At 40.3% G+C, this 19,504-nt stretch overlaps 1 protein-coding gene across 5 annotated transcripts in view; it reads left to right on the top strand.

Annotated features, from left to right (window-relative positions):
* The window catches only part of CNTN5 (contactin 5), a 934,652-nt gene that overhangs the window by 707,028 nt on the left and 208,120 nt on the right, over positions 1 to 19,504 (top strand). For all 5 annotated transcript variants that reach the window (XM_089512787.1, XM_089512786.1, XM_089512784.1 and 2 more), the window contains one exon: positions 8,092 to 8,295. In XM_089512787.1, the coding sequence (XP_089368913.1) occupies positions 8,092 to 8,295 (204 nt within the window). The remainder of the gene's footprint in view (positions 1 to 8,091; positions 8,296 to 19,504) is intronic.

Genomic DNA, 19,504 nt, shown 5'->3' with positions numbered 1-19,504 from the left:
GCAACCTTACCAATATTGTTGGACACTGCAACTCCTAGCTTTCCTGGTGAGTGCATTGGCAAGGGCTGCTGGGAGTTACTGTACAGAAATATCTGGAGGGCAGCACAATTCCCACACCTCTATTAAAGAAATGAGTGAAAATCCTTTACTAGGTATTTCCTAGCAAAGCACAGCAAAAAAAGTGTGTGACATTTCCTTCTCTTTCTTCACCCCTGTTTCTTCTGTTATGTAGATAAAAGCACTTTACATGACATTCTGAGCTGTTGTCCCATTGAAGTCTGACAAGATTTAGTTCTGCTTACCTTCAAGAATGTCAATATATCATGTGCTTTCAGAGTGTACAGAGAGATATCACAGAAGCATGCAGTATCAAAGAAGTGACTCCTATAAGGATTCCTAGCTATCATGAAAGCATAAAACGATAGAGTCCTAAGGACCATCTGGTCCAATGTCCTCACAATACTGGAGTCCAAAGCTAAGTATCCTTGGAGGTGACCTTCCAACCTCTTTCTGGAAAGCCACAATGAAGATGAGGCCACCACCTTCCAAGGAGTCTGTTCCCCTACATCTGAATGTTCTTCCTAATGTTCAATCTGAATCTCCTTTCTTGTAATTTGAATGTGTTGGTCTTGGGCCTGACTTCCAGAGCATACGAGAACAAGTTTGCTCCATGGGATAGCCATGTCATCTGATATCTGAACATGGCTGTCACATGTTTTCTCATTCTCTTCTCAAGGCTAACCAGACCCAGCACCCTAACCCATCCCTTATAGTGTTTGGTTTTCAGACCTTTTAGCACCCTAATTTTACACTTATCATTAAGACAAAAGAAAGTTGAATGGTCCAAGGAAAAAATGGAAGTTTGAAAAATTAGAGAGAGGCTTCCATTCCTTGTGACCTTAATTCCCCTCAAATTTCTAACACTCACTTGACAATAAGGCATTTTTAACACATTAGAAATAAATGCATCATCAGACCAAATTGTGATTACTGCCTTCGTACTGCTGCTCAGGCTGAAAACAGTAGCTCAGACAATTAGTAGCTTGAAAGCCCAGAACTCACTGTACCGGCAAAGCATTTTGTGTCTTGGAGCCGCAGCAATGACTTTCTATTACTGAGCTAACCTTGACATTTCTGCATTTAGAGCCAGCCCTGACAAGATTGTCAGAGAACCGACAGCAGATTCAGGCTGCCTCAGAGCTAATGTTGGGTGTCAAAAGTTCAGCAGTGTAGAAGAGCAGAGGGGAGGAGGGAGAAATGGGAGAAAATGAGGATGAGATAATGGAAGTGAAGAGCAGGGAATATAAAAAATTGAGATGGAGCTATGCCTGCTAAGTCAGCTCTGCCAGAAGGAGGACTCTTTCAACTACTGAAGCAGCTTCATCCATCTCTCTTCCTCGGTTGATTTTCTTGTATATGTATTAGGAAATTGAAAGGAGAGAAAAGTGTGTGTTTGGCATTTTCTTGATTTTTTTTTAAAATGGATTTTGATATTGTGATTAACATCTGATATTTGACTGTCAAGCAAAGGCAAAGGGGACCAAACCGTAGTGAATACAAATGGTCTTAAATGTTCAGAATTGGAATGCTTTTGCTTATAAGAGGATTAGTTGGTTAACCTATGCTGATTTAACCTGTATAATAGGTAGCTGACTCATATTCTTCTGTTTCATTGGTTATTCTTATGGGCTAGAGCACATTTATTCTCCTTCTGAGTAACCAGATGTGTAAATTCTCCAGAGTGATGATGTCTTGTGGTAGACTGTGCATGTTATGTTTAAAGACTCTGATGTTTGATCTCTATAGACCTATGCAGACATTTAAAAGTGTGTTGAATAAACTAATGAAAAGTGGGAACACCTTTGGCTCCTCAATTTTGATTTTCATCATCTTCCTAATTGTGAAGGATGACAGATCTGATGAGGAGAGCCTTCTGCATCTCTAGAGGCTCTCTATATAGTTTGGACACGTAATTTTACAAGGCTGCAAATCACGTGGATCACATTTATGGAAACAGAAACAGAAATCTTCCCAGTTAAGAAAATTACTCTCCATGTGTAGGAACTTAACAGAAACAGTGCCAGAGATTATGAGACCACCATACCACCCCTCCCTATATGCTTATTAAACATGCTTCTAAACCCTGCGTAGTTTGTTGTTATGTGCCTTCAAATCATTTTATAGGATTTTCTTGGCATTTTTCTTCAGAGGGAGTTTGCCACTGCCACTCTCTGAAGCTGAAAGAATCTGACTCACCCAAGGTGAGTTTACATGGCCAAAGCAGGATTTGAATCTTGATCTCCAGAATCATAGTCCAGTCCTCAAACATTACACTATGCTGGCTCTCCTCTGTATAGTACTTCTACCTGTGTTTGGCTATCTGTATCTCCTTTGTTAAGAGGGATATTCCTGTTGTGGGTTGTGGGGCAGAGGTACATACCTACACATGTGGTTGGAGTGCCCAATTGTCCAACAATTCTGGACATAGATTGTTCAATTGATGTCAGATATCACTAAGCAAAAGGTTCAACCCACCCCGGAATTGCTTCTCTTGTCAATATTTCAATTAAAAAAATAAATATCTCCATCATAAAGATATTATATCCTTTTCAGTTTCTATAGCTAGATTAATCCTTGCCAGAAACTGGAAAACAGGTAATCTGTCCATGGATCGATGGTGGATGAACTTCCGGGAAGGATGGTTAATGGAGAAGCTTGCAGATGATGCCAGGAGAACCTCTGAGTAGAGATGTAAAGAATATTCTCCAAAATTCGAAAATTAAATATGTGAAAATTAGGAGAAATATGCCTAATTCGACAATTTCGATAACATTTTAGAGAGAAGAAATTCTGAGCAGTTCTCTATCAATGAGTAAGAATTTTGATTGTTAGTCATTTCGAAATGAAAGGGAGAGAAGAATCCTTCATCTGACTCTCGATGGCCACTATTTGCATATTTTGTGTAAGAAAAGCTACCATTCATCCTGGAGGCTATTTCTTTTATTGGGATGATTCTCACTCCAACTTTGCTCAGGCAGATTTTGGTTTGAAAAACAAAAGAGAACAAAAGGTGAGGCCTTCTACCCTTTATGCCATGCTCTGACATTCAAATTCTTACAGAAGACAAGAAATTCAAGTCTCAAAACTTAGCAGGCCAGGAAAGGTCTTGTAAACTGCTCTGATAGCCATTTGTCTGAAGAGCTGGGCATAAATTATTATTATTATTTCACTTAATCTCAGCTTCAACTCCAACTCTGCACCTCTCCCATGGTGATGCAACAACAACAACAATAATAATAATTGGCAAGGAGAGTGCAGAATATCCATGAGTGAGAGAGTGTGACTTACCCAATGTCACCCTGTGGATTTACATGGCTGAGCTGGGATCAGGACTCTAGCCTCCCAGTTCACCCTAGAAATTCACTGGCTGACCTTGGGCAAGTCACATCCTCTCAGCTTCAACTCCAACTCTGCACCTCTCCCATGGTGATGCAACAACAACAATAATAATAATAATTGGCAAGGAGAGTGCAGAATATCCATGAGTGAGAGAGTGTGACTTACCCAATGTCACCCTGTGGATTTACATGGCTGAGCTGGGACCAGGACTCTAGCCTCCCAGTTCACCCTAGAAATTCACTGGCTGACCTTGGGCAAGTCACATCCTCTCAGCTTCAACTCCAACTCTGCACCTCTCCCATGGTGATGCAACAACAACAACAACAACAATAATAATAAAAATTGGCAAGGAGAGTGCAGAATATCCATGAGTGAGAGAGTGTGACTTACCCAATGTCACCCTGTGGATTTACATGGCTGAGCTGGGATCAGGACTCTAGCCTCCCAGTTCACCCTAGAAATTCACTGGCTGACCTTGGGCAAGTCACATCCTCTCAGCTTCAACTCCAACTCTGCACCTCTCCCATGGTGATGCAACAACAACAACAATAACAACAATAATTGGCAAGGAGAGTGCAGAATATCCATGAGTAAGAGAGTGTGACTTACCCAATGTCACCCTGTGGATTTACATGGCTGAGCTGGGATCAGGACTCTAGCCTCCCAGTTCACCCTAGAAATTCACTGGCTGACCTTGGGCAAGTCACATCCTCTCAGCTTCAACTCCAACTCTGCATCTCTCCCATGGTGATGCAACAACAACAACAACAACAACAACAATAATAATTGGCAAGGAGAGTGCAGAATATCCATGAGTGAGAGAGTGTGACTTACCCAATGTCACCCTGTGGATTTACATGGCTGAGCTGGGATCAGGACTCTAGCCTCCCAGTTCACCCTTGAAATTCACTGGCTGACCTTGGGCAAGTCACATCCTCTCAGCTTCAACTCCAACTCCTAAGTATTCCTTCATGGTAGGTTTTATTCATGGCAGAATTCTTGCCATCACACCCTACTCTGCTCCTAATTGAGGATTCCTGTTTGGCAGAAGAGCATTGCCACTTGGCACCCGACCCCTCCCCTTCTCATCTGTGAGGGTCACACTATCTCAGCTTCAGGGGCATCCCATGGCAAAACTCCTCTTTATGCCAAGAAAACCCTCAGTTTGTCCCATCTTCCAGTGTCATCCTGATGTTGAACAGGGGTCAGACTACATGCCCTCTAGTATGCCATGTATTCCTATGTGTTACTTCCTAGCAGAAGGGGTTGGACTGGATGGTCCTTGAGTCCCCTCAACTCTAGCATTTCTTGTTGGGGCTTCACAGTTTATTTTTTGAGACTGGGATTCCCCTCCCCCCTTTTGTGTGTGTGCCTTCAGGGTTTTTAAGCATAGGAATGTTGTTTAAACCTCTGCCAAACTTCCTTTTGACATGGTAATTGAGTTTGAAATGCAAAGTAATTAGCGTAATTATTCGCCTTGTCTTTTATTGTCATTCAGAGAAATCTGTGAAAAATATTTCGCTGGCTGAAAGGGAGAGAAGAAATCACCCTTTGAAAGAGGGATTTGTGGAACGAATATATTTTTTTTAAAGTTCTCCTCAAGCTCTCAATTAACGAGGAGAAAAACATGGGTTTCTCCAATCACTACCTCTGAGGCAAGGAACTGCACTCAGTTCAAGGAAAAGTGGTTACCTCTTGTCGAGAATATGTTAACTCCAATTCTCATGCTCATGTTCCACCACAGCACCACAGGAGATTTTGTTTTGGAGTTTTGAATGAGGCCCCAGTTTTGGAAATCTGTATTTTAGCTCATGTTTTTAAAGTATAATGGTGATGTTTTACCTTTTGTAAAATATTTTTTTAAAAAAGAGGGATATTCCTATTGCATGCAACCAGATTTTATGCAATTCTGTCTGGGAGTAAACCCTACCAAACCCAATGATACAGATATGCACAGAATAGCACCATTAATATTGCAATGTGGTTGCTATGTGTTGAATTCATGGTAAAACAATCAATGTATTTGTATATAAGCAGAGCAAGCATGATGTAATGGTCTGATTGCTGGAGTAGCACACTGGGAGACAAGGGTTAGAATCACCATTCAGCCATGGAAACTCACTGGGTGACCTTGATCAAGTCATACTCTTTCAGCCTCAGAGGAAGGCAAAAGTAAAACCCGTTGGAACCAATCTAGACAATAAAATTCCAAGATAGGTTCTCCTTAATGTCGCCCCAAGTCAGAAATTATTTGAAGGCACACTACGACTACTACTACTACTACTAGTACAGATTTGTAATTTGTGAAAGGCATTTAGAACTTTTGTGAGTTTTATTTTTATTTGTTAGTGTTACTGAACCAAAAAGTATTAAAATAATAACTTGTGAAGATGAAAATGCTTCTCCAATTATTGGAAATCATGTAGAATGAGCACATGGAAAATATAGGAGAAATGGCAGGTAAAATCTTGCCTCTCTTCCTGATATTCCTTCTGTGGATGAATCATCTGTCAAAAGACAAATATGTCTTAGCGTTTCTTAGAAGACAAAATATTACCTATTTTAACAGATGGAGTAAACTATTTTTTAAAAAAAATATATATTGTTATTGATTCCTGTTAATTTAACACAAATAAAATGTCAGCCACTAAGAATGTAACAAAAGTCAAAGGTTAAATATTAGAGAAGCCATGTGTCTGAGGCTCTATCAGATGGCTGTCATGTGAAGGGATCATCTGTTTCAAGAGCTTTGTGCAGTCCAAGTCTATTTTAAAGCTAAAAGAACCAGAAGAAGGGATACTAGGGATTTTGTAGTTGTCAGTTAACAGATTGCAGTTGAATTTCATGCTAAGACAGGCACATAGGTTCCTAGCCATAGAGTTTCCTATTGCAGTTTGTAAATTTCACCAATTGCTCTTATTTACAACATGCTGAAGCAGTAGTGGGTGCTCAGATATGGATGGCTTCAGTATGTTTTTGAATTTATTCTTCAAAAAGCTCTGTCTAAATATTCATCAAAACATTTGCATCTCTTTCCTCATTGGCCTTCTTGTTTGGTGAGATACAGTGTGCCCACATCATACGCGGCTTCCAGCATATACTGGAAGCTGCACTGGAAAAAAGGCTCTCGCCCCCAGAAGAAGTAACCATGGTGCATCCGTGGCGCATGTGTGGTGCCGCACAGCACTGCATGGTGGGCACATGCCCCATTACTTCTAGTGTGGCTTGAGCTTACATGTTTTTTCTTTTACGTGGGGGGAGGATCCCGAATGGATCCCTTGCATAAAAGAAGGGCCCACTGTATTTACTAATTTCTCCTTTCTAAAGGATCATCTGCAAGAGGTCACTCTTAAATACTAAGATCCTGGTATAAGAATAATTAGGTAGGCTGGGCCTTTAAAACAATTAGATAGGACAGATACACCCAAATCCTCCCCCTGCCTTTTGGGGATGAACCTTTAGAAAGGATTAACAGGATAATGGAAGCAAAATGATGTGAGCACTTAAAATATACTAAACAAGGATTAATACTTTGTACTTATATATATATGAACTTTAGGGGAGCCATGGAAAAGACCACAGAGCAGAGATCGTGTACATGTTTTGTATTTAGATGGTCCCCGGTTCAGTCCTTGACTTATCTGGTTAAAAGTACCCTGGGTAAAGTATTTCAGGTATCTAGGATGAGTAAAACCATTGCTTGCAATCTTTGATAGCTACTGTTAACAATTCTAGCAAACAGATAGCTTAAATAGGTCGATCAATACTCTCATTAATTGAAAGGAAGCTTCATATCTGCGTGAGATTTTTTTTAAGTTCCTGATAGTTCACTAAAAAGTTTTTCAAGTTATCCATGGAAGATGTTCTTGGTCCTATGAAATAATGTGGTCAGCTAAGAATGGTGGAGAGCCATTTCACTTTCCTGCACCTTCTACAGGCTACATTGGGTTGCAATTTTAAAAACAAAACAAGACAAATTGAAACCAGAAGTGATTTCCAGTCCACTTTGCCATTTCATTTCTTCATGTTTTGAGGTCACACTTTGTAAGACAAGCACTGGAAATTACTCTCTCTTTCTGAACATGTTACCTGGTGCTTGGTGGCTTTATTGGAGCAATATCTCTGTAATAGACTTAAGATTGGGGTAGTAAACTGAGGTCCACCAAGATGTTTTTGTGACTCTTAACATGTCGAGAAACCCCAGACTGAACTTTTATCAGTTGGTTTCGAGGCCTCCCTATATATATATAAATTTAAAACTAATTTTTGAAAACCAGGAGTGGAGTTCCAACGACTTTGCTTTTTTGTTTTATTTTTTGGTAGTCCAAGTTACTGGGGCATAAAAGTTGTTTACCTCTACACTAATAGACATGCAGCTTGCCACAGCAAAGTTTTGATAGATGACTTAGATTTCTAAAAGAATCATAGTTGGGCCATTGAGTCCAACCCCCCCCCCCCCCCCATATACACACTCAATGAAGTAACTCCAGCTAGAGCATTCCCAACAGATACCTGTCCAGACTCTTTTTTGAAGACATTCAGGGAAAGAGATGTTTCTTCTAACGTTCAGGTAAAATCTATCCTCCTGTAAAAAAAAAAAATGGCTTTGGCCCACTTTCATTTTTTTCAATTAGCAATGTCAGTTGGTTTACAATCACCTTTTGAAAACCCACTGCACTTTTTATTTTTCAGAGATTATCTATAGCTGGGTGTTTAATGAGTTCCCCTCCTTTGTGGCAGAAGACAGCCGGCGCTTCATTTCTCAGGAAACAGGCAATCTCTACATATCCAAAGTACAGCCATCGGATGTAGGGAGCTATATCTGCCTGGTGAAGAACACAGTAACCAATGCCAGAGTCCTCAGCCCTCCCACACCACTGACACTCCGAACTGATGGTAAGCAACCTTTGTATCCTTGTTGAAATATACTGAGGAGTATTTGAACAGAGGGATGGCTATACAGTGAAACAGTGATAGAGGTTCTGGTTACATCATGGCCTACTGCAACATGTCCAAAGTGGGATGGCCTCTGATGAGTCTCCAGAAACTCCAGTTGGTCCAGAATGCACCAACATGGTATAGGGACCTCAAAGGGAACGTAAATGTATGAGCCTATTATGTTAATTTTGGAATAGAATAAGCCATTTCAGTTTTTACAGATGCCAAAAACATTTTCTATAAAGTGAAAGACATTGGCTCTACAATGCAAAACAGAAAAGAAATGCCTCCAACTGACACCAAAAAGATAAAACTGTGCCTTGATATTGAATCAGTAATATTGTCAACCACTGTGATATTTTTAACAACACATTTTGTCATTATTGTTTTCATTTTTCCTTTCTTTCTTTCTTTCTTTTGCCAAAATAAATCAATTATGTGTAAATATATATATATGGATTTTTATACATAACATTTTTGTGCAAATCCTCAGTTTTGGAAACAAGAACTTTTCCAAAATTGTAACAGAAAAGTCCTAAAATGTGTGTGTGTGGGGGGGGGGGGGGGGACAGACAATGCATAGAAATTATAGGACTCTCACCTGCTGGGGAAAAAACTGTTTAGGGTTTGCATTCTTGCATTCAGAAATGAAATAAGAAAAATAGTTGTCCAGGATAATAATGAGATAAGAAAAGATTTGCATCCCTAGATAAAAGGATGCCATAACTGGGAAAGCCCTCTGTCCTCCCATAGCCACCCACTGAATTTTATTCTGCAGTTACACCTGCAGAAAAGTCTCTAAAGATGATTTAAGAGGACAGTCAGGTACATACTGGAGGCCATGTTCTTTTAGATACTCTCTGTTCAGAGCTTTAAAGGACAACCTGAGAGCAGGGGAATAATGAGTCAATTAACTTCTTAAGTTAACTAGTTCAATTTTTCTAGATTTCCTGATTCATGCTGAAGGTAATCTCATTTTTAATGAGTTAATTAGTTTTAGAACTTTAGAATTTGTTGAAACTGATGTCCTCTCTCCTGCAATATTCAGTAAGACAGGGAGCCTAAGCAGAAGGATTACATTCAGGGGAAATGCATGACATGGCACTGTTGCTAGACAGTAGATCCAGCAAAAGAATACCTGAATTGGGGGGCAATTGAAGAAGACTGGAAAGTACAGTAGAAAATGTCCTGCTATAAAGGTACTAGTAACACAATAGGACTGTTCAGTCAACAACAAAAACTGCAGTGCTGTTCTCTGTAAATCCTTGAATCTTCTTCAAAAGTAACAGTTTAAATAACAAGTCAATCAATGGCAATTTCACCAATTAAATTACTTCAGTTATTAGTGTTGGTGGTGAGAAATTAATTTTTGAAAATTCAACGGGTAACATTATTTAAAAAGCTCTGGTCATCACCAGTTATTTAATTTGGTCCAGAAATTGATTGGGGGCCAATGAAGTTGACCACAGCCCCAGTATATCATGTGGGCAGAACATAATGCTCCTCCTACACAATTGAGGCTGTTTACTGGCTCCATGTTGGCCCTAATGTTTTCTTTATCTGCAGTAGTGTCCCTTTTGTTTTAATAGCTTCTTTATTAGAGTTCAACAGATTTATTTTTATTTTGTTGACCTCCCTTGTCAGTACTTTATAATACAAAGGTGAAATATGATCCTGATGCATAAAATAAGTAGATCGGTTTTGTTAACAGCAGTGCTGCTGCATCCTAAAATATAGTGATTTTCTTCAAGAAAGACAAAAGAAAGACTACTCAGATTTCAGCTACAAAATTTATTATTTGGCAGACTACTGAATGATTGATCCATATATGCATTTTCCAAGGAGTTCAAAAACACTTTTAAGAGTGGAATTTAAAAGCAGTTAATTTTGTCTAGATCACGACTAGATCACATTGCACCAATTTTTATGTTCCTACATGAAAACCAGCACCTTCTGCTTGGAAGCCTTCATAAAAACTGCTATCAATTAATTCACTAACTTCAGAAGACAGGTTGCCACTGCATATTGCAAACAATTATAAGCCACATACATAAGATTACAATGACCTGTCCTTGAAATTAGACTTCTTTCATCATCGCAAGGTGTCTGATACATCTTTTTGCCTAGTTGGTCCTTTTACATGAATTTCTTACATTTCAAGAAGAGTTGTTGCAGAAATTTTATGAAGATTTTGTGCAAAATACATTTCCTTTGCACAAAATGCATTGGAGTGTCTTGTGAAATGTACACTGGAATTTATGGAAAATACATTTTGTTTTGCACAATACTCTTACTAATGAAAAGGCAGTACAGTCACCCCCACCCCTTACGCAAGGGACCCATTCCAGACATACACACCCGTGTAAGGAGAATTGAGCATAAGCTCAAATCCCATTAAGGATAATGAGGCACGCTCCCATGGTGTGTTGTGGTGCGCGCGTCACAGGCGTATGCCCCATTGTTTCTATTGGGACTTGCCTTCTGCATGAGCTCAAGTCCGTGAAAGGCAAGCCTGTAGAAGAGGTGGGCCAATTGTATCTCTTTTGTTATTGTTCATGAGTAAAAAAAGCTTATATCTGTTGACCATTTTAAATAAGATATAAAAACAAATGTTATCCCTGAAGGTGAGAAAATTTGCAAGAATTCTATGAATCCCTATATAACATCAAAACCAACAGCTAGAGATTACAGTTCTGGTATTTTTTCACAACAGGACTTTTGGCTGCTAGGGATATGCCAGTGAATTCCACATAGTAACCACTCCATTTGTAACACATTTTCTGTGTCACACAGCAGGGCATCGTGTTAAGGATACTGGATTACACTACCATACAACCCACATCGGGTATGGTGGGGTGGATTTGCTGCCACCACAGCAACAGATCCACAAGTCACCCCTGGGTTATGATGGATTGAACTGAGGTCAAGGGGTTATCAGGGAAAACCAAGGATTCTGGGCAGATAGTTTTTGTGGATTTCTTTGGGCTATGTGGCCATGTTCTAGAAGAGTTTATTCCTGGCTGTGTGACTCTACGTCTGTGTGTGTGTGTGTGTGTGTGTGTGTATCCCACTCACTTCCATGCCAGCATTCTCTAAAGATGCCACCCACAGATGCCGGCGAAACATCAGGAATAAACTCTTCTAGAACATAGTCACATAGCCCAAAAAACCCACAAAAAACTATGGATGCCGGCCATGAAAACTTTCAACCTCATATTCTAGGAAAACCTTGAACATCTTATTAAAACTGTTGGTCTTGTGTATAGCAAAGACCTTTCTGCCTGAGATACTGGAGGATTGATCTCTCTCAGTGTGGAGAATTCTGTCCTATATAGACAAAATCGCTTGACGTGGAATAAACCTGTATGTGTGCCAAGCAGGTGCTTATTTTAAATTTAGCATGTGTAGATGTGTGATGGTTGGAATAATTCTCTTTCTTAATTGCACTCATTTTGGAATTAATTTCAAGGACATGTATTTAGGATTGGGATATAGGATTATTTTCAGTTGTTGTTCTGTTTCCAGAAGCTCCGTTGAGCATCCTTTGCACGCATGTGCACCGACACACTCAAACTCGTAAGAAAAGGTATTAGACAAAGCCATAAAACATGCAAACACAGTAAGATACTTGCTGTAGCTTATAAATATTTGAGCACTGTGAGAACATTACAAAGTCCGGGCTTTGAAAAGATGATTTGATTTGATACAGTATATGTTCATTCAGAGCTTAGCCTGGAATTAACTTGATCCTTGTTCATTACTACTGACAGGAAGGTTTTCATGTTTGCACAGCATGAATCCTGTATAAGAAGTAAGTCCTTATTGTTCTTTATGCCTTAGTAGTTCATTTTTATTTTGTACCATCCAAATTTTACCAGGCTTGACTTTTCTGCAGTTCTAGAGTTGCCTGCTATTGACAGGCTCAAACTCCCACTTTTCTTTTTAAGACAGTGAGAATGATTTCTGAAAGAACGTATATTTTCATACACATATACTATGAGAATGTTCTTATAGCCTGAGAAGATGTCCCAGGACTTTATCTATAGACCATCTGCAAACCAGAATCCTGCCTTTCGAAGAACAAAATGAAATGTCAGGCAACTGGCATTTCACTTTATTCTTCAAATGGAAGGTTTCTGGTTTATAGATGGTCTATGGAGAGGTCATGGCATCTTCTCAGGATATAAGAATCTTCACATAGTAATAGCTTACATCTAAATTGTAGGCTGCTATACTACACTAGGATACTGTAGTTAGATATTTATTGTGCTGTGTAATCCTTCTATAGCATGGTAGTATTGCACAATAAAATGTGCAAAATGTGCAGCTCCACTTCTGCAACTTAAGATGAATGCAAATGTTCCACATTGGACATACATTCTTTACACATATGTAAGATAGGACTCTGCCCATAACCTTTTCAATCATATTGTGAGCCACATTAAGTTCCAGTACCAGGAGAAAGACAGGATGGCAAATAAATAAATAAGTGAGAAGGAAACATACGAACATGTACTAAGAAAGACACTTGTCATAGAGTGTGTCAGAATATGGTGAGTGTCCATGAGGTGTCACATAGAAATGAGATGAAGGAATCTTGTTTACTGCTGCTCCAGATGGCAGGACTCAGATTCAACTGGAAGGAAGATGATTCCAAATTAACTATCATGAAGGACTTCTTGGTGGTAAGAACGGTTTGACAGTGGAATGGACGACTTGGAGGTTTTCGGGCTTTCATTTGTAGGAGGTTTTTTAAGGAGAGGTTGAGTGGCCATCTGTCCATACCTTTTAATATTAGAAGATTGAAATCAGGATTATGGAGAGATTTCACCACCACCACCACCCACCATTTTTCCAATGAAACCTTCCCACAAACTGTCCCCCTTAGGAAAAAAACCAAACAGAAAAACTATGTGTATTTAATTTCCTACCCAAATAACTTCAGGAGTGAGTGGTTTTTATTCAAGCAAATGAACTACAGAGACAGAGGGGAAATTGTCCCCATTTCAACAATGATGATCTAGTTTGACCTTCATAGCTAAAGGCCACAGCGCTCTTTGTACCCTTTATACACACACATACAAATTATAAATGATATCTTGCCTTCCAAATCTTCACTAATTTTTCTGTAAAGAACCAGAATTCCATTGTTTCTGGGAATGTCTATAATGTAGTAACAGAACATGTGGCTTCGAATTCAAAAGGTTTCAGATATAATTCCTGATGTCTCCAACTACAGCTGGGAAAATTGAAACAGTGGAGAGTTCTTGCTAGTTGAAGTCAACACAACCAGGCCATTGATCTCATTCTAGTGTAAAGCAGCTTCTTGTGTTCCTGTGTCTATTTTATGAAGGGTAGAGCTGTCCATCATTTTGTATAGTTTGACTCTCAAAAGAAAAGCAGTGTTTATCTAAAATTATATTAGCAGTTAAAACATTCCCTGGAGGGAAAGTTAATGATAACAGTAGATTGTCTTTCTGATTAGGTTGATTTTCCCGCTATTGGAGATAAGGACACCAAATCAAATTAGAACTCCCCCACTCTTTGCTGCAGTTTCTGTAAAGCTAAGACGACTTCCAGTTTGTCTGGATCAAAGCTTGTATGTCTGTCCAGGATGGTTTTAGCATCATTGCTCATGCTGATGCAAGTTGAAGAAGGACATAAATGGCTTGGGCCCAGGGTACTTGGAGGACCGCCTCTCCCCATATAGTCCGCCCCGCACACTCGGGTCAACCGGGAAGCAATTTCTGAGGGTTCCACCCTTGAAACGCTCTACAACTGCACAGAGGGCGTTTTCTATCTCAGCCCCACAGTTATGGAATTCGCTTCCCGAAGAGCTCCGCTTGACCCCCTCCCTCGACCAATTCAGGAAGAGACTCAAAACCTTTCTCTTCGAACAAGCTTTCCCCCAGTTGTAATCGCTTTTTCTCCCCCCCCCTCTCCTTTTGCACCTGCACTTTGGCTAGTTTTTGTAAGGTTTTTAATCTGTGTTTTTAATTCCTTGTTTTAATCTCTGATTTTGTTTTATATTGTATTGTTGATATTTATCGTTTGTTGCTCTATGATGTTGTAACCCGCCTTGATCTCATGGAAAGGCGGGCTAGAAATAAACAATTTATTTATTTTATTTATAAGAGGTTTCTATGTTAAAATGAAATTCTGTTGACAATGCACATAAAATGAGAGGTGTCTGTCTAAAACTTTGCTTGTGGAACAGAACTTGTTCATCAGGAACAGTGTGATAGTTTACCTGGATTTGTTATAGGCACTTGAATGGTTTTGTTTGTCTTGCTAGCTTCGAAACTTGGGGTAGGCATGTCTTTTTATGAACTCACACCATGTGCTTTTCCCCATGTTACATTAATGATCTATATTATCATACTGGATCCAGGGCTTCTGTGTGGATGACAGAGAGATATGAATTATATTTCCCCTTAAAACATGGAAAACTAAGAAACTGCAACCTTAGCACTTTGCTCTTGGTAATTTGGCTGATAACCTGTCAGTTTGTGAGGCTTCATTAGCCATTGGTTATGCTGCTGTGATACCATACAAATTTTAAATACAGAAAAAAGGCATGGAAAGCTGGGGACTGAAGGAAAGACTAAAATAATGACCAAGGAACAGTCTGAACATATTTATTCATTATGTAAAGGGAGTACATCCAGAAAGAATAAAATATTCCTTTTAAACTGAAGATTTTAAAAAGGAAGAGGAGAGGGGATAGTGAAGAAAACTATGACTGAGATACCTCATCAAGGATTGTAAATTTACACTCTGGAATTATGTGGTAATTGTGCATTAGTTTGTTGCAACACTGCACAAGGAAGGTGAAAAGAACACAAATTTGTGGTTACAATATGTTCATGTCAGTCCAGGAGTCAAGGCATGATGTGCATCTGTATGTACAAATGCACCTCTTTCTGGGTTCTGTGTGGTCATCTATAATTTAATATTGCAAACACAAATGCTCTTTATATTTCAGTAGAGGTTGAGTCTCCCTTAACTGGAATTTTGAAAACTGAAATATTCCAAAATCAGAAATTATCCACATGAATGGCTGAGATAGTGACACTTTTGTTTTCTGATGTTTCAGTGTATACAAATGTTGTTTCATGCACAAAATTATTTGAAATATTTAAATTAAATTAAAATTATCTTCAGGCTATGTGTATAAGATATATATGAAACTTAAATAAATTTCAAGTTTAGACTTAAATCCCATCTTCAAGATGTCCTATAATGTATATGCAAATATTTCAGATTACCCCCCCACAAAAAAAAAAAAAACCATCCAGAATCAAGAACACATCTGTCCTAAGCATTTTGGATAAGGGTGACTCAACCTGTATAAACATTTTAACAATATTATAAGAAATTATATATTAAAATTTGGCACATATGCACCGTCTGCAAAGTTCCATGCATCCAAGGAAGTGTCAATGCAGGACTTGATTACAGGTCTTTTCTGCCTGCACTGCTCAATATTTCAGCAAAATTTGGTGCAATCTTAAAGCTCTAAATAAAAATACAAAATAGAAGCAAATGGAATATAGACATTACACTATCAAGATTTCACTCCCGAAGTGTTGTGTGCCTTCCAGTTGTTTCTGACTTACGGTGATTTTAAAGTCTTTGGGGTTTTCTTTTCACTCTTTACATTCCTAGATATGTAACTGAAAAAATATTTAAGGTGAAAAGGGCCTACTCCTTAGCCCTAGCAATTGCAAATCTTCTCCAGCTCCAACTCTCTTTCTCCAAATAAACTCAACCAGCAAGCACAGAGCCTTCCTTCCACATGCACTGGGCCAAACCAATGCTGATAGGGGTTAGACAAAGTCAACTGCAACATATGCACTATGACACTGCACATACAACTGTCTTTTGAAACTTCAACTGAATATGAATTTCTGCATTTAACAAAATGGTCCATCTGTTTCATTAGGGGAATTTACACTTGTGTTAGTCACTAACAGGGCACCAGACATTATTAGCTTTTCCTAGGTTTTACTTCCCAGATGTTGCTAGATTGCAAGTCCCATTATCTTAAAACAGCATAATCAGTGGTCAATTATCATCCAGGATCTGTAGACCCAAAACTGTAGACCCATCTGCAACAGATGGAAGGAAGCTAACGGCTTAGGGAAATGTTGAAGAAGTGAGGGGCTAAGAAAAAGATAACCAAGGAGAATTGAGGATGAACCAAACAAGAGTCCAACACTAAAGGAGGGAAGATGTCCATCTACCAAGAGACTTGGCCTCCTTTCTATTCTGCTGACATTTGTTGAGAAAGAATGAATTCACAGCATGTTTGGAAAATAATAATAATAATAATAATCAAAGACAGAATAAATTAGTCAGGCTGTTTTTATATACCCTTGACTGGCACTGATAACAAAAACTAAGGAGAGAAGATCACTTGAACACATGTGGTTGTGCTGTTTGCTGACCAACTCATTAATAATGAGACCAGACACAGAGAACTGGGTTATACAATGGGCAACTTTATTTAACTCAACTTATTTAAACTTATTTCTTCGAGAACTGCAAAAAACCAGGGGGGAGAACCTTGTGTAGGAACAGCTGGCAGATGGTCTGCTCCAAGACCAATTCCCCAGCTTCCAAAGGGCGAAAACACCTGTGCCCCAAGGGCAATCCATACTTTGGGTTGCTCCCCGGCCGGCATCCGGAAGGCCAACCCAAGACTCCCCCACTTAACTCGCCAGACTTAAGTGAGGGTTTAAATCTCAAGCCAGCCCCAAGGCAAGTCTCTTTCCCTTCACGTTTACTCGCAAGACCTAAACGTGATTTCCAGAGACCTAGCTTCACCCTTTAGGAGGGTGCCGAGGTGTTCACCGAAACATCTATCTCCCCCCGCCTATGCGTGGAACCTATTTATGACCACACCCATGCCAATTGTCAAAGTCCTCAACCAACAGTGTGGGGTAGGCGAAAAAACCCTTGGAAAGGGGAGAAAATTCCTACCCGGCCCCGAGGCGACCAGAATTAATTTTCACACTGATGTCGAGGTGGGAGGGTGGGCCAGCGTTTGAAGCCAAGTGAGAGGAGTTTGGGCAGGGAAGCCCCAAGCAAGCTAAACCCCGCCCCCTCCTCTCCCAACAGCCAGCAGAGCATGCTGTTTTCCTTTAACATGCTGGTCTCTAATGAGAGGCCAGCAAAATCTCCTCCCCAGCCCAAATGGTCGGGGAGAAGCATTGCTGACCAACTCATTAATAATGAGACCAGACACAGAGAACTGGGTTATACAATGGGCAACTTTATTTAACTCAACTTATTTAAACTTATTTCTTCGAGAACTGCAAAAAACCAGGGGGGAGAACCTTGTGTAGGAACAGCTGGCAGATGGTCTGCTCCAAGACCAATTCCCCAGCTTCCAAAGGGCGAAAACACCTGTGCCCCAAGGGCAATCCATACTTTGGGTTGCTCCCCGGCCGGCATCCGGAAGGCCAACCCAAGACTCCCCCACTTAACTCGCCAGACTTAAGTGAGGGTTTAAATCTCAAGCCAGCCCCAAGGCAAGTCTCTTTCCCTTCACGTTTACTCGCAAGACCTAAACGTGATTTCCAGAGACCTAGCTTCACCCTTTAGGAGGGTGCCGAGGTGTTCACCGAAACATCTATCTCCCCCCGCCTATGCCACAGATAAGGGGCAAGCGTCCGCTTAGCCCCTATCCCCCACAAGGCTGGCCAAACAGCCAAAACCCCTGCTTGCAGATCTCGAAGAAAGAGCTGGTTCCCCACTTCAAAAACGTGGATGCCATCCGCTCAGTAGAGCTCAGGCTTAAGCAACATGATATCATCGTGAACCAGGTAGAAACCCAGTCCTCCATTCATAGCCTTGCAGATCTTATTGTTGGCCCTTTTACAGGCCCTATTGTAAAGGCGTGGATCACCTCCACCGCCCCAAACTTGGTGTGGCAGCTTTGCCGACTCTAACAGCATAACAAAATGCCATCTCTCATGAATGCACCGCATGTCATGAATGGCTTAAACCAAATCATTGCCTCCCAAATGTATCTCCAAAACAAGAGGGAGCAGAAACTGGCCTTCGCCAAAGACAGTAGCCCGTGCCACCACAGGACACGTTTTTCTTTCCATTCAACAATGGCCTTATCTGATAGCCCCAGCTGGCTTCCAAAATGGCACCTCCTGGCTTGGCGGACCACACAGAACACCATGATGTGTCCGCAGATCCACACATGGTGTCTCATCACAGGGTGTACTGCATCTGAAACAGATCATACAAAAACACCATCAATAAGTCAGAGGTCGCAAACATGACCCATAGACCTGAGATTTCATCGACCGATCCTCTGCATATCTCGTTGATGTACGCCCAAGGCAGCCACTGTAGATGCAGCCCCTATACAAAAGGAGTATGTGGCAAATACAACTCCGTTAAAGCATAAACAATTTAATATTCTTTCTGGAACTGAACAAAACTGGAACCTGGTGATTGGTAGCCCATCCAAATAGCATAACAAAGGGCCAGGGGTATGCCCTTTAACTTGTAGGAATTTGTCTAAAGCTCTAACAGGACAGAGCTATTTATCACTGAATGATAGTAGTTGCAGCACCTTGTCATTTTTTTCCTGGTCTGATTTGGAGGAATGGATAAAAAGGAAAATAGACTGCTCGGATAGAGTAACATCTTGAAATAACAGGGCCTTATTGGAGAAATCTTGTCTTGAAGCTACCACTAGCTCGCTTATCCTCAGCATGCCAAAAAAGGCATTTAGTGTGGCTGCATGGAAAAGCATTGCCTTATAAGAGGAAGTGGATAGAGATGGCCAAATAACACTGAGACCCTTTAAAGTATTGGGTGACAGAAGCTTGTGTGGGTCCTTAGTTATTATAGCTTCCCTGTACCATCATTCCAGTAGCTTATGTATCCTAAAATCACTTGAAGTACCATGGCTGTAGCCAAAAGGTTATAGCCGAAAGCCTGTTCTGTCTAGACAAAACTGTTAATCCTTTATCATGTAAGGACACACAAAACTGTAAGAAATGTATAACAGACACAGGGTACCGGTCAGCCAACCCTGAGCATCTGTGGACTGTCATAAATTCATTGGCCGCCCCAACACAGGTTTTCTTTGATGCAGGCGTCAATGACAATCCCAAAGCCAGAACTAATTTTCCCTGCC

This window comes from Sceloporus occidentalis, unplaced genomic scaffold, assembly GCF_023333645.1.
Source record: "Sceloporus occidentalis isolate IW3139 unplaced genomic scaffold, rSceOcc1.0.p SCAF_2, whole genome shotgun sequence".
Classification (NCBI taxonomy): domain Eukaryota; kingdom Metazoa; phylum Chordata; class Lepidosauria; order Squamata; family Phrynosomatidae; genus Sceloporus; species Sceloporus occidentalis.
The sequence above is the reverse complement of the archived record's forward strand: the minus strand, read 5'-3'. Positions and strand labels throughout refer to the sequence as shown.